This window comes from Cynocephalus volans, chromosome 2, assembly GCF_027409185.1.
Source record: "Cynocephalus volans isolate mCynVol1 chromosome 2, mCynVol1.pri, whole genome shotgun sequence".
Lineage (NCBI taxonomy): Eukaryota > Metazoa > Chordata > Mammalia > Dermoptera > Cynocephalidae > Cynocephalus > Cynocephalus volans.
In genome coordinates, this window is record NC_084461.1 from 63,656,464 (window position 1) to 63,670,827 (window position 14,364).

Here is a 14,364-nt window from a genome sequence, read left to right on the forward strand (position 1 = left end):
CTCTCAACTCTCTCCAGGACCAGTGTGGGAAGGGTGGTGGTAGGGGGGATGAGGAGGAGAGCGGAGCTATTTTTAGCATATGATCATGATTTCTGTGGTGTAAATACTCCCACCATGACAGATTTCAATTTATGTGATGTCAATCAGTTCACAAAATCCTGGAAAATTTAACAGTCAGCTCTTGCAAGCCATTATAAGCTAGCTCCCTCTTATCGTTGCCCATGATGCACTCCAAACTCTGGCTTAGCTTTCAAAGCCAGTCACATGCATAGCTTGTAGTCTTCTGAACAGTCTGAGCTATTTCTCTCTCCTGGCATCGGTGCTCTGTTGCTACTTCTGCTCAAATTATGCTTCCTGAATGCCCCTTTACCCTTTCTCACAATACACAACCCCTCACCTGTCAACTCAGCCCAAGGGCCACCTTCAGGAAAGGGTTCTTCATCCTCTGGAAAACCTGAGCAGTCACTTCTTTGTGTTCCTGTTTCTCTACAAAGACCCTGAAACGTTCTTTGCTGTGGCTTTCTACGTTAGTCTCTCTCCCTACCAGATTGGAGGCTCCTAGACTTCCTGGGCTGTTGTTCATTTATCTCTGAATTCCAAGTATGAAGTATATGGCCTGACACATAGTAGGCGCTAACTATCATTTTTTGACACATCAATGACTAAATAGTATGTGTCCAAAGACTGATGTTTATTACTATTTTATTGTTTTTCTCTGGGAAGACAGAGTGGTGCCTGATGTAAGTGGCTGAACTCAAACTGGGCCCTAAGGGGTGGACATTTCAGAAAGAATTGGATAATGGCTTGCTTTATAAATATTTTATTACTATGTCCTTTTGGGGTGGCTTGAAAGTATTTGGAAGAAGGCTCAGAGAGATAGAAGAGAATTCAGAGACAATTGGGAGTAGCCCTTTCCTTCTAACATCAGTCTCTAAAGTTTATTGTTTCAGACTCTGACATATACAGTGACACGCATGTACATCCCACCTGTCCTTTGTCTTTGCCCTGGTTGGAACTGCCACTGAGAATTTGAACAACAAACCAGCACACGTGTAGGTTTATAGTCTGCATTCACATAAATGATGTGATCCAAAAAACCTCAGGCAGAATATTTAACTGATGTGGTCTTAGGTTGCTATAGTCCCTAGTGATTAGCAGAAGCAAATGCAAATCCTCTGTGGAAAAACTCAACTTCAATCCAGGCAAACAATTTAACATCTCAGTTAAAGAGGTATTAAAATGTGAAAAATGGGTATTTCAGAATTGAAGAAATGCAATATATCTCCCACTCTTGCAGCTCACACCCCTGCAGGTAGGTGTAGCCATGTGACTGAATTTTAGCCAATAGAATATAAAAGGAAGTATTGTGTGTGGTAGCTTCTGGGAAGCTTCCTTTCTTGCAGCTGTGGCATTCTCTTTGCCTCTTCTTCCTATTTTTTTCCTCTATCCTGCTGCCTGGAAGAAAATTCTGCCATCTTACACCTGAGCATGAGGGTTGCACCTGGGGGTGGTGGAGGAGTGGGCTGGAGGGACTGGTTCCAGAAGACTTTGGAGACAGAAGTATCATATCAGCACTGGCCTGCACACTTCTAGACTTCCACAGGAAATTCAAATAAAAACCTGTTTAAGCCATAGTTACTTGGGTCTTCCTGTTAATTGTAGCTGAATCCTATATAGGACATGAGTATTAAGACATCTTTATCCTTAAGGAATGAATTGCCACCCCAGGTAGCAATTTCCACTCAGTGTGGGAAGGGCTATAATAGGCAAAAATACAAAATAGGAGTCTAGGGAGAAATTACCTGACAGAGAAGGATGAAGAAAGATCAAGGAAGGTGTTTTTAAGAAGAAGGAATCCTTCAATAAGGCCTAGACTTAAAGATTTACTCCAGAATTCTCTTAGCCTAGACCTTCCTCCTTTAGAGGAGAAGCTAAAACTTTTCAGGACTGATAGACAGGTTACTGTTCACCTAGCTGAATCATATTCCATATTTATGCAACAGATATTTATTGCATGCCTGGTACTGTTCCAGGCACTGGATATGCAGCAAGGAACAAAGTTTAAAGGACCCTTGTCTTTGTGAAACTTACATTCTAGGGGAGATGGACAGTAAACAAATACAGGCTCTCATTTCAGCGACAAATGCTACAAGTGCTATAATAGCATAGGGAGTGGAGAGGACGCTGTTTGGAGGGAAGAATGTCTTAGAATATTCTAGAATAGGGTAATGAGGAAATCTCCTCTGAGAAAGTGACATTTAATCTGAGGTCTTAATGATATGAAAGATCAAACCATTAAAAAACTTTGAAAGTGGTGGTGGGAGAGAGAAGGTTCCAGGCAGAGAGAAATGGAAGCTGAATGGCTCTGCAGCAGGAAACCCTGGAGGAGCGGCAAGAAAGGGGAAGAGTTGCAGGGCCCGAGGGTGGGAGAGGCATGTAGGGCCAGATCATGTAGGGCAGTATCTTTTATGTAGTAGCATACTAGAATTAATCCTCTGGTTGAGAACTCATCTGCTACTTGAGACAGGGTGAAAAAATAAAATACCACCCACAGTATACTTCATAGCTTCTCATCTAGCCCAAGCTCTCAGAGAAATTAAGGAAATGAAGTCCAACTAAGGCTAAGGTTCACATAACGCACTGCTTTGGAGTTTTTGTCTCATCCACTAGAGTAGTATCCCACTTTTCTGTAAGGATATTGTAGTGGGTTGAATTATGTTCCCCCAAGACTCACTGAAGTTTGAATTGTGTCCCCCAAGTTTTATGTATTAGAAATTTGATCCTCACTGTGACTGTTAAGAGGGTGGGAAATCCTATTATGGTAATTGAAGGGTGGAGCCTTGAAGAGGTGATTAGATTGTAGGACCCTGCATTACTGAATTAAAAAGGGTGGTCGGGGGTGTGCTTCTGAGGTCTTTAAAAGAAGAGAAAGGAGAGTCTGTTTCTCTCTGCTCTCTCTGCTTTCACCATCTTGCAATGTGAGACCCCTGGATCGCTGTCACCACCACCAGATGAACTTTGGACTTCCCAGCCTCAGAAACTGTAAGCAATCAATTTTGTTTTCTTTATAAATCACCCCCTTCTGTGTATTTTGTTATAAGCAACAGAAACGGACTAATACAGATATATAGTATAAAATGATAATGCATTTTCTCCCTCCACTGATAAAAGGATTTTAACAAAATTAAATTTCTTGGTATAGAATTTGAAAGCAATTTGTGTGATGTGAATTACTTGGATATCACAAATCATATCTTTCTGTAGGTGGCTGTATGATTTCTGACATAACTGACAGAAGTCTGGTTGGTGCTGTTTCCACTGTTACTTTCTTTTTTGTGTGTATTACTTCTGATTATTAGAATTTTAGTTGTAAACATACTATAGATACATGCAATTTTGTTTCCTGTTTTTCCATTTACATATTATACTTTCCGTATTGGTACGTGGTCTGATATTTTTGCATAATATTCAATTTAGTGTATTTGCTGTTGTTTTGAGTGTATCCCTACTACAAACATCAGGCTCATTTCACTTTTTTTTAAAGGAAAATTTGAAGTTATAGGTAGTATTCTGAAAACAATAACATTTTGCCATATGTTTATTTTTCCATTAATAACTTAAGGAAACATTTTGAATTTAATGTTTCAAATTTGATGCACGATAATTTGAAGTGAAAAACTGATAAGTTTGAAACATTGAAATTATATAATTTATATTAAAATGATACATGTTTCATAAACTCTTAAGAAGAATACAAAATGAATGAAAATTGGACTACTTCTTTTAATTGAAGTTTATTTGGGGAGTCAAAATTTGTTTGACTTGTTTCTGCTTTACCACTTTTTAAAAAGAATCAGCCAGGAAAGATTATATTTGCGTGATTATCAAATGAGAAATCAAGAGTCTTATTTTATTCAAAAGAAAATTCTGGGAGACCATTTAGAAAGGATTTGATAATGAAGTTCCAATAGTGTTAGTTAAAAAGCTAACCTTTACATTTCTCAAAATTGCACAAAGAATTGGTGGAGTATGAGGTGGGAGTTGATTAAGAGCTCGTAGACTTCTCAGGATGATTTATTTCAGGTACAGACAAGCCGCAGTATCGCTACAGCCACACCTGAAGGCGGACTCTCCCAAGCCAGCTCAAGCCAGGGCAGGGCTGGGGAGCCAGGGGCGTGCTGCCCAGCGAACCGTCCCGAGCAGGGAGCGGACTCGATCCTGCGCACGTCCAGCCCGGTGCCCTGGGTCTGGGTCGGGCCCCGCGGTCCGCCGGAGTGGCCATGGACCCCCCTGGGCGCACCCCTGGCCGCGGGGTCACGACTAAGGGGCTGCTGCTCCGGGCGGCCGCGGCCGCGACGGGACTTAAGGAAGACCTGGGGGCCGCGGCCGCCCGGCCTTGGAGGGGCCTGTTCCCGATCCCCAAGCCTGGAGAAGAGGAGGCGGCGGCGGCTGCTGGACACGAGTTCCGTGAGTCCCGGGACAAGGTCTTAAACTCAGGCGGCGGCGGGACGGGTGGAAGGGACTTGAGAAGGTGCCCAGTGCAGCGGTTCGGGATGCTGCGGGAAAGAAAGCGGTGCGAGGACTCCGCCCTGGGGACCCCGGGGTCCGCCCTCCACCACTGCACCACTGCACGGTCTGTTGGCTGGTTTTCACTTGGAATCCACCTCCACCCAGGTTTTGGTTAACATCCCCTGGTCTGTACTGTGGTTGAAAGGAAAGTATTACTCTTCCAATTTAGGGAGTAGGCTTTTTAAACAAATGATTAATCCTTTTGCAAATAAGGAAAGAGCTCCATATGCTGTTATCTCCTGTATTCTGACTCAGGCACTGATTTACTGTGTGACTTTAAATTAGTCGCTTAACCTTTTTATACTGAACGTATAAAGCATGGAGTGAATCATCTGTGCCTTGGGAATAATTTATAGCATGAACTGAGGCATGCTGTTGAGAGTCTTCAGAAGTTGAGAATGATTCAAGTCTGTTCACAGGGCACACCATCCATCCAAGGTGGCTGGCTGGGATGGCCTCATTCTGTAAGACGGGACTTGGGAGTTGTACACCCTTTCCTTCATATAATGTGCAATTAGTTCATTCATTCATTCTAGAAATATTTTAAGGGCTTACTATTTGCTAGACATGTTCTAGATATGGGGAGGCAGAGAACAAGACCTCCCCTGTTCTGGTGAAGCTCACATTCTGTTATGGTGGAATGTTGATAGACAATAAAACAAGTAAGCAAATAAATGGATAAAATAATTTCAGGTAAGGCTAAGTGCTGTGAGGGCCATGAAACAGGGTGATGTGACTGGGACAGGAGCACAGGAGGACTTTAGATTTGATGGTCAAGGCATATCATCAAATTTGTCATATAGGGGAGCTAGAGGGCTCAAAGGGGACAGTCCCACCACTGGGGGATAAAATTTGAGCAAATACTGAATAAGAGGAAGGAACCAGCCATGGAAAACTCATGGGGAAAAGCCTAAGAGGCAACAGTAACAGCAAATGTAAGGCAGGAGTGAAATTGACATATTCTAGAAAGAGAGGAGGTAGGCAGAACTGGTTCATGCAAGGCCTCGATACCCTAAGAAAGAAGCTTAAACTTAGTATTGCTACCTACCTATCTGACCTCATTTTACCTTAATTACCTCTTTCAAGGCCCTATCTCCAATAGTCAACATTCTGAGCTACAGGATGTTAGGACTTCAAAATATGAATTTTGGAGGGATACAATTCAGCCCATAATAATATCTCCCATGAAGATACTCCTTGGTCCTTGACCGGATTTGGCAGTATTCAGAAGGGTTTTGGGAAAAATTTGCAAAACTACTCAGCAACATATCTACCAAAACTCTCCTCTGGTCTTTTCTTTTTGGAGAGATCTATTGCTTTTTTGTTTTTATTTTTTGGAGAGGTCTATTGTTGATTCTACTTACCCTTAATTCTGATTTTATCCCCCAGTGTTGGGGCTGTCCCCTTTGAGCCCTTTAACTCCCCTACATGACAAAAACCTCAATAAATCCTGGAATCTTCTCTATTCTAGATAATAAAGCCTGCCATCTGGATGTGTATATGTTTACAGTAGGTGTGAATCTACTTTTATGTCCTTCCATATAAATGAGAATTAATCATGTTCATCCCTTTTAGCCTTTGTGCGTATTTATATGAAAGATGCCTGCAGGCCTGGCATCTTACAGAATTCTGCAAATAACAATTTTATCTCTACAGGTCAGCTGCCAAAAAACAAAACAAAACAACCAACCCCCCCCCCCCCCCAAGCAGTTTTATCTCTATAAGCTGTATGGAGCATTTGGACTCCTCCCTGTCTAAACTTGTACAACTTTTTATGAACAACGTCCCCTGGAAAGTCCATGGCCACCCTCTGACCTCCTAAGCCAAATACCACATTGCTGACTTCAGGGTGGTCCTCAAGAATAACGTTTTGTTTGGGGCCAGTAATATTTTTAAGGGTGTGAAAACACTTGAGGAGAAAGTGGAATCTTGACACTACAGCTTTATAAAATATTGAGGCAAAGTTGTCATGTCCTAAATGGCCGGATGTGAAAGACTCACGGTTGTTGTTTCAAGTTTTTAGAGGTACAAGTTTTGCCGAATGAAATGAGCTTTCTCTTTGGCTTTCTGAAGTTCCCTCAGTCATAGTAACTTGCTTTCTTCCAGTACTGCCAAATGAAAGAAGCTTTCATAATGCTGCTAAAAGCAATAATTTGGATCTTATGGAGAAGCTGTTTGAAAAGAAGGTTAACATTAATGCCGTGAACAATGTGAGTAGAAGTCACAAATATGGCAAGTGATTACTCCAAGTGGTGGCTTGGGTTTATACAGGGCAACTGAAATAATAATAATAAAAATAAAAATGATTGGGCTGGCTGAGATGAAGATCTCCTTTATTGGTAATTGCAGGGTGTTTAAGGTAAATGTGGAAACCAACAGGGAATAATAGGCTGTGGTGTTTTAATTTATCTTATGAAAGGGAAAGTGTACAGAGTCTTAAATGCACATCTGTGCAAAGTCTGCAGGTGGGCAGTAAAGCCAACTGTCAGGGTTACGGGACCAGACTTGGTCTCAGATTATAGCTTGTGGTCAGATTGGCTTCACACATTCTGGAAAGGCAGAACATCTTTTGCTGTACAACCTGAGTTGTTTTCTCTCCAATGATGCCCTTTTTGGTTGTTTTTTTTCCAAATTTATAGTTCAAAGGAGTGTATGGATTTTCATCTTACTGCTTTTGAAATATAGTGCATCTGCACGTTGGAGAGTGAAGCCTTTTCTGAAACCTGGCTCTTACTGACTCTTTCTTCAAGTGCCTGGGTTTTAGGGGAGAAGTCCACTGCCAGAAATATGGATTTCCTACTGCTTGGTCTTGTGAGGATTTCCTAACAGCCCCTCAAAGTTTATCAAAGTGAATAGGTTGGGGTCTGTGTCAATTGCTTAGGACAATTTGTGGGGTGGTTCAAGGTGGGGATGGCAGAAGTGGATTTAATGCTAAATGAAGCATAAGCTCCAGGGTCCCTTCTTGTACAGGTCCTTCTAAGGCCCTGGGAGGGCTCTAGAAGTGTGTTCTCATGGTTATGTTTTTAAAAAATCCGAAAAAATAAGACATTTTTACTGCAATTAGTTAAGCCTTCTGACTCTGGCTTTAAATAGAGGGCTTCCTAAATAGTCTAAACTCAGGTTCTACAAAACCTGTATTTGTCCCAGGAAGTTAGGTCATAGAAACTGAAGCTGCAGAATCTGAAGTCAGACATCATATACAGTGGAAGGATGTTTAGTGGTGTGTGTATGTATATGAGGAGGTATGTGTTTATGTGCGTGTATTTGTGGGGATTTATATGTCTGTGTATATAGTGTGTATGTATATGTGTGCATATGTATGTGTCTGATGTGTTATGGGTGTATATAGTATTTATGTTCCATAGAACCCTAGAAAGAGTATTAAAAAAAAGCAAAATTTTGCAGCATAACAATTTTAGGAATCAAAACAAAAGAAAGGAATCAAGAAAGGAAGGAAGGGAGGATACAAGGGAGGGAAAAGAAAGGAAATAAGCAGGGATCTTTGAAGATAATAATTGTGTTCATAGTTTCAAAAATATTTGTGGACAGATATCTCTAAAGATTATTATCACCATGGAAGGTGAATTGTTGAATAAGTGAAGCAATAATCATTTTTCCAAGTAGCATGAAATAGATTCCTCAATATACTTTTTTGACCATTAACATTTTGTTTGCTATAACTTTCTGATATTTTAAACCATGTTTTTATATTAAAGTACTTCAAGAGATAGTACAATCTAGGACTTTAATTTGTAGTTGGTGCGGCAAGTTGTAATAAACAACTTCATGTATTGTGTTATACTTCCTAATGATATCTGTTTTAGTCCTGTTTACAGTAAATTATTCACACAGTTACTTGTAGCATTCCTTAAAATCTGTGATAATAGAGACTTTTTAAATGCAAGTGGTTTTATCGAATTATTTTGGATGTTATTTTGGCTTGCGTCCTTATCCACAAATAAAGATAATAGGGGAACTAATAAGCCCAAATTTGATACAGTAGAGCAAAGCTCTAGATTGCAGACAATTTCAAGATAACTCATATTTTGTCAAACTTATTTTATCACCACTTCAGCTACTGAGGAAATCAAATTTAATTTAAATAGTTCTCATGTGTGTGTGTGTGATTATTTATGTAAGCAAAGAATAGCAAATCCATGCCCAGTCATCTTCTTTGGGAGCAAAACATTATCCGGAATATGGGAAATATGATATGTTTATTACTTACAAAATATCCATTGTCTGAAATGACTGCCTCTGGACATTCCAGGAGCACCATGTTGGCTTTTCTTTGCAGCAAGGACATTCATAGCTTTCTTTCTCTGTGTCTGTTTTCTCTATGTCTGTCTTTCTCTGTTCTGCCATTTTTCCTTCCTTTCTACCCTTCCTTCCTTCCTTAAGAGCAAGTAATTTGTTTCAGTAAGATTTATGGTTTGAAAAATTATAGAAGAAGGACCATGAATGGATTGAAGATCAAGGGGAAAAAAATTTTATGCATTATCAGTATACTCTTGGCAAAAAGAAATTTACCATTATTATTGATTGTATATGGGGTGCGGTGAATACTACTTTTATGCTTTAAATGAAATCCATTATATTGTGATATGAAGGGTTGCCTGGTAATAGAGAAAGGCAGGATTCTGCTGAACATAATTCTTACAGCTTTCAAAGGTAAAGGCAAAGAGTGGAGCTAAATAATCAAAATACAAACACCTGATAGAAAATTATGGCTGTTCAAGAAAGAGGAATCCTACAAAGGCTAAATAATGAACAGATGACTAAAAATACAAATCATATTTCCTCAGATGAACCGCACAGCTCTGCATTTTGCAGTAGGAGGAAATCATTTATCTGCAGTGAATTTCTTGCTTGATCACAAGGCCAGGGTGGATGTTGCTGACAAGGTAAGCACATCTTCATTTGGTAGAATGAGTTGGGATATAACCAAAATACAGGGAAAATCTGATCGCTCCAGATATCTTTTCTTCACATACACACAAAATATTTCCATTGGCAGTGGTCATTTTGGAAAGGTCTCTTTAGAGAATATACGCATTATGTGCTCTTTGTAGTTGGTGACTAAATTGTTTACCCATTACCTGTAGGACTTGGGCTTTTACTTATTTTCCCATATTGACCTTAAGGCCAATAGCATGCATTCGTAAGAGTAAGATGGTTGTCCAGAGTATAATCTGGGACAGAATGACAGAAGCTAACTGGCCCCAGGGATAGTAAATCTTGATCTTGCCCTGTGAACTCTGATAATAAGTGAGGATTGTTAAGTACATAGTGTGTACCAGGCTCAAGTCTTAGGACTTTGGTATTACTACCCCTCTCCCACCTCATGAGAAAAGCATGGGTATTATAATGAGTAAATTATTATAATACCCAATTTACAGATGAGGAGATTGAGACAGAGAAATTAAATATCTTGCCCAAAAAATTATGTCTAAGAAGGAGTGGAGGCAGGATTTGAACCTAGCTTATCTGATTCCAGAGATCATACTATTAGCTACAAATCAGCTGAGATATCAAAACCCCCCCTGAGGATTTTTCACTTCTTCTTTTCACCTTCATTTAATACTTTACCGTGGCCACAAGCAAACCAACTGGAGAAACCCAACATCATGTGTATCATCTCCAGTTGCAGAAGAAGATGACAGCCTTCCTCTAGAGTTCTTGATTCTTAATTAATCCAGTGGAGCAAGGGTCTTAAGGTTAAACCATTCAGAAGACTCCCAGAGAGCAATTCTATTTACTCTTTGGACTGGGAACTCCTGGAGAGTAAGGCTCAGCATTGCTTTACCCTCATATCTCACAGGGTCTGGGTTGAGTATGTGCTTAGTAAATGTGTGCAAGATGAATGAATGTAATCAGCTTACACCAACTGGTCATCTTGTTGTTTTGTCGGCAATCACAGACAAGGCCTAGACTTTATAATGATGAGAGTTTCTCTTTGTGTCACCAGTGGAGCACATCCCTCTTTGGTTTATTGCTCTGGTATTTTTGGGCAAGTAGATTGTAACGTAGCAAAACCAGAATTAAAACTTAGTACTGAAAGCGCTCTAACTTTATGAGTGTAATTAGTTGTACTAATGGCTATGGTAATTAAGGAACAGGTCCTTTAGGTTTGGAAATTGTCATTTGATTATTTTACAAAATTAGTTAGCTTGCAAAAGATGCTTTGGTAATAGACCAGATGAGCCAAGTGTATTCTTACTTTGACATTAAAAACCTGATACAATACCTTTTTTTCACTTTAATTTTTAAATTAGCATACTATAGATAAACTTTGGTGTGCAGTTGTATGAATTTTAACACATGTATAGATTTGTGTAACCACCACCACAGTCAACATGCGGAACAGTTGCATCACCCAGAAAATTCCCTCATGCTTCCTCTTTGTAGTCAAACCTCTCCCACCCTGGCCACCACTGACCTGTTCTCCAGTTCTATAGTTTAATCTTCTTGAGAACAACAACTGTATGATATCATATAGTACATAGCCTTTTGAGATTGACTTCTTTTACTCAGCGAAATGCCTCTGAAGTTCACCCATATTGTTGTATATATCAATAACTCATCTCTTTTTATTGCAGATAAATATTCCAGTTTATGATGTGCTGCAGTTTATTTATCCATTCACTACGTGAAAGATGTTAGGGTTGTTATCAGTTTTTGACTATTGCAAATAAAGCTGCTATAGACATTCACGTATAAGTATTAGTGTAAGTGTAAGTTTTCATTTCTCTAGTGTAAATTCATAGGAGTGAGATTACTGCGTCATATAGAAAGTATATGTGTAACTTTATGAGGGGCTGCCAGACTGTCTTTCAGAGTGGCTGTGCCATTTGCATTCTTACCAGCAATGCAGGAGCGTTCACTTGTTCCACATCCTCTCTGGCACTTGGTGTTGCCATTTTTTCCCTTAATTTTAGCCATTCTAATAGGTGTGTAGGCATCTTATTGTGGTTTTAGTTTGCATTTCCCTAATGGCTAATGATATTGAGCATTTTTTCATGTGTATATCTTCTTTGGTGAAGTGTCTTCAAATCTTTTGAAAAAATTTTAAAATTAGGTTGTTTTCTTATTGCTGAATTTTGAGAGTTCTTAATGTATTTTGGATACAAGTCTTTGGTTAGATATGTGGTCTGCAAATGTTTTCTCACAGTCCGTAGCTTGTCTTCTCAATGTTTTTCACAGAACAAAAGTTTGTAATTTTGATAAAGTATAATATTCTATTTTCTTAAAATGAATCCTGCAATTGGTACGATATCTAACAATCATTTGCCTAACTTAAGGTCATGAATATTTTCTCATGTTTTTCTTCTAAAATTTTTATAGCCTTGTGTTTTACATTTACATCTATGGTCCATTTTGAGTTCGTTTTAGTACAAGATAGAAATAGGTTGCGGTTCTTTTTTTGTGTGTGTGTCTGGATGACCAATTTTCTCAACACCATTTGAGACCAACGTCACTTCACTTTTCAAAATCTTTGTAGTGCACATTGCTCTCACGTATGTGCCATGCAGGGACCAGTGTGAGACCTGAGCAGTGGTCTACCTCATAGTTCATTTCTCCAAGCCTTTGCCATGATATTTAGAGACAGTCCATGTACAGCTCAGTTGGAAGCCCAGGAGTACTTACACAACTCTACAGGATCCCTTTCTTAAGCTCCCTCCTCTTCATGGTCATCTCACCCACATTCTCTAGCTCCCCCTCCCCCTTTCCCTGGTCCTCTGACTAGAAAGCCAAGGGTTTAGTCTCCCAGCTCTGCTGTGTACAGTTAGGTCTGTCTCCAAGAACAAGCAGTGGGAGGGTAGGGAGAGAAAAAGAGAAACAGGAATCCTCCCTCCACCTGCCTTGACCACAGTTCCTCTGGTCAGAGAAAAAGATTCCCCTGTGGCAGAGTTTTAGGTGCTTATCGAGCCATTGCTGCTACGCATACTGCTGTAGGGTTGCAGCTTTGGGAATGGGGCTTGTCTGTTGGCAAGGCCAGGAGAGAGAGAAAAAAAGCAGAGGATTTCCCCACCTTCTCTGATTTTCAGGGCCCACCTTCTGCTCCTTAGACCAGAAAGAGAGGGCTTCTCTTAAAAATCTTTCTCTATGTGCCCAGGGTACAGTTCCATGATTTGTGCTGCCTTTAGTTCAAGTTGGAAGGTATGGAAGGAAAAAAGGAAAAATCAGGAAACTCATCACAGGACTTCATACTTTGAGTCTCATTTTCTTTCCCAGTGCACCTGCTACCATTTACTTTTCAGAGTCCTCAGATAGCTGCTCCATGCATTCTGTCCAGAGGCTTTAGTTGCACTGTGTCTTAGTCTGCTTTCTGTTGCTGTAACAGAATACCACAGACTGGACAATTTACATAGAAAAAAAGTTTATTTAGCTCATGGTTCTGGAGGCTGTGAAGTCCTTCAGCCTTACTGCTGTGTCATAACATGGCAGAGGGCATCACGTGGTGAGACGGGAAGAGTGTGTCAGCTCAGGTCTCTCTTCCTCCTCTTACAAAGCCACCAGTCCCATCATGGTGGCCCCACTCTGATGACCTTATCTGTTCTTGATTACCTCCCAAAGGCCCCACCTCCAAGTACCATCAACGTATGAACTTGGGGATTAAGTTTTCAACACATGAAATTTGGGGGACACAAGCCATAGCACATTTGATGAGAGAGACAGAGTGGAGTGTGCTTACTCCTTCTTAGCCAGAACCATAAACCCAAATATTTAATATACTATCAAAGTAGAGAGAATCATACAACAAATACCTATGTATCCATTGCCCAGATTGAATAGCATCTTTTAAACACCATATCTGAGTATTGCCATGTTTCTAATGTAGTCATATTAAATACAGCACTGGTTTATGTCAGAGTGCAAACCAATTATTCCTGAAAGGATGGAGAGATATTCTATCAACTTGTTATCTTTGAGGCTTTCCAAAACATGTATTTGTATTATTCTATATCTGAAGCATGACTCTGGCTAGCATCAGCTTCTCTTTGTCTTGTAAGTTTGAAATGTTGTCAGGTAGGAAATACTCGTATAGTAATTCCTGATGTATGTCTTTTCCCTGCTTTGAAAATTTTATTAAGGTAAATATTTTTATAACTTGTTTAATAATTCACAATGGCATTAGTACATAACTAGTAAAATGTTTTTCATAATTCAAGAAATGCCATGTTTAGTCAGATTTGGCAGCTTCTTAACCTGAGTGACAAGCCCTGAGGTAAAGTTGGCAGGTTTGTCTTCTAACACCCATTTGTAAAGAACTAACAGTTGAACCTCTTTACCATCAATATTTATTCAGTGCCTGTTGTAGGTAAGTCTCAATGTTGACTACTTGGGATTTAACTAAATAAAGGTCCTTGCTACTCAAAGTGTGGTTCTGGGACCAGAAGTACAGACATCAACTGAGAGCTTGTTATAAATGCAGAATCTCAGGCCCCACTGCAGACCTTCTGAATCAGAATCTGCAATTTAAAAAGATCCCCGGGTGATTGTGTTTGAGAAACACTGGTGTCAGATATATTCTGGACTTTGAGGGGCCTGCTGTCTGTCCAAGGAACAAGGACAGAGACTAACAAATGAGTACTGTTCATAGCATTGCATGCTAAGGATCAAATGCCTGACCCAGCCACTGAGGACCTTCAGGATCAAAGTGGGCGACATCCCTGAGTCCTGGGAAGAGGCAGAATAGATAAATGGAGGATCTTACTCCAGGTATGAACAAAGTATCCTAGGTGGGAGTGCAGGTGGTCCTCAGAGGGTAATGAAAAACATCTGCTCTGAGAG

At 40.1% G+C, this 14,364-nt stretch overlaps 1 protein-coding gene across 1 annotated transcript in view; it reads left to right on the forward strand.

Annotated features, from left to right (window-relative positions):
• The first annotated feature begins 4,280 nt into the window (after window positions 1-4,280).
• Window positions 4,281-14,364, forward strand: part of ANKDD1B (ankyrin repeat and death domain containing 1B) — a 49,432-nt gene continuing 39,348 nt past the window's right edge. The window contains exons 1-3 of the mRNA XM_063088211.1: window positions 4,281-4,467; window positions 6,676-6,779; window positions 9,375-9,473. Of these exons, the coding sequence (XP_062944281.1) occupies window positions 4,281-4,467; window positions 6,676-6,779; window positions 9,375-9,473 (390 nt within the window). The remainder of the gene's footprint in view (window positions 4,468-6,675; window positions 6,780-9,374; window positions 9,474-14,364) is intronic.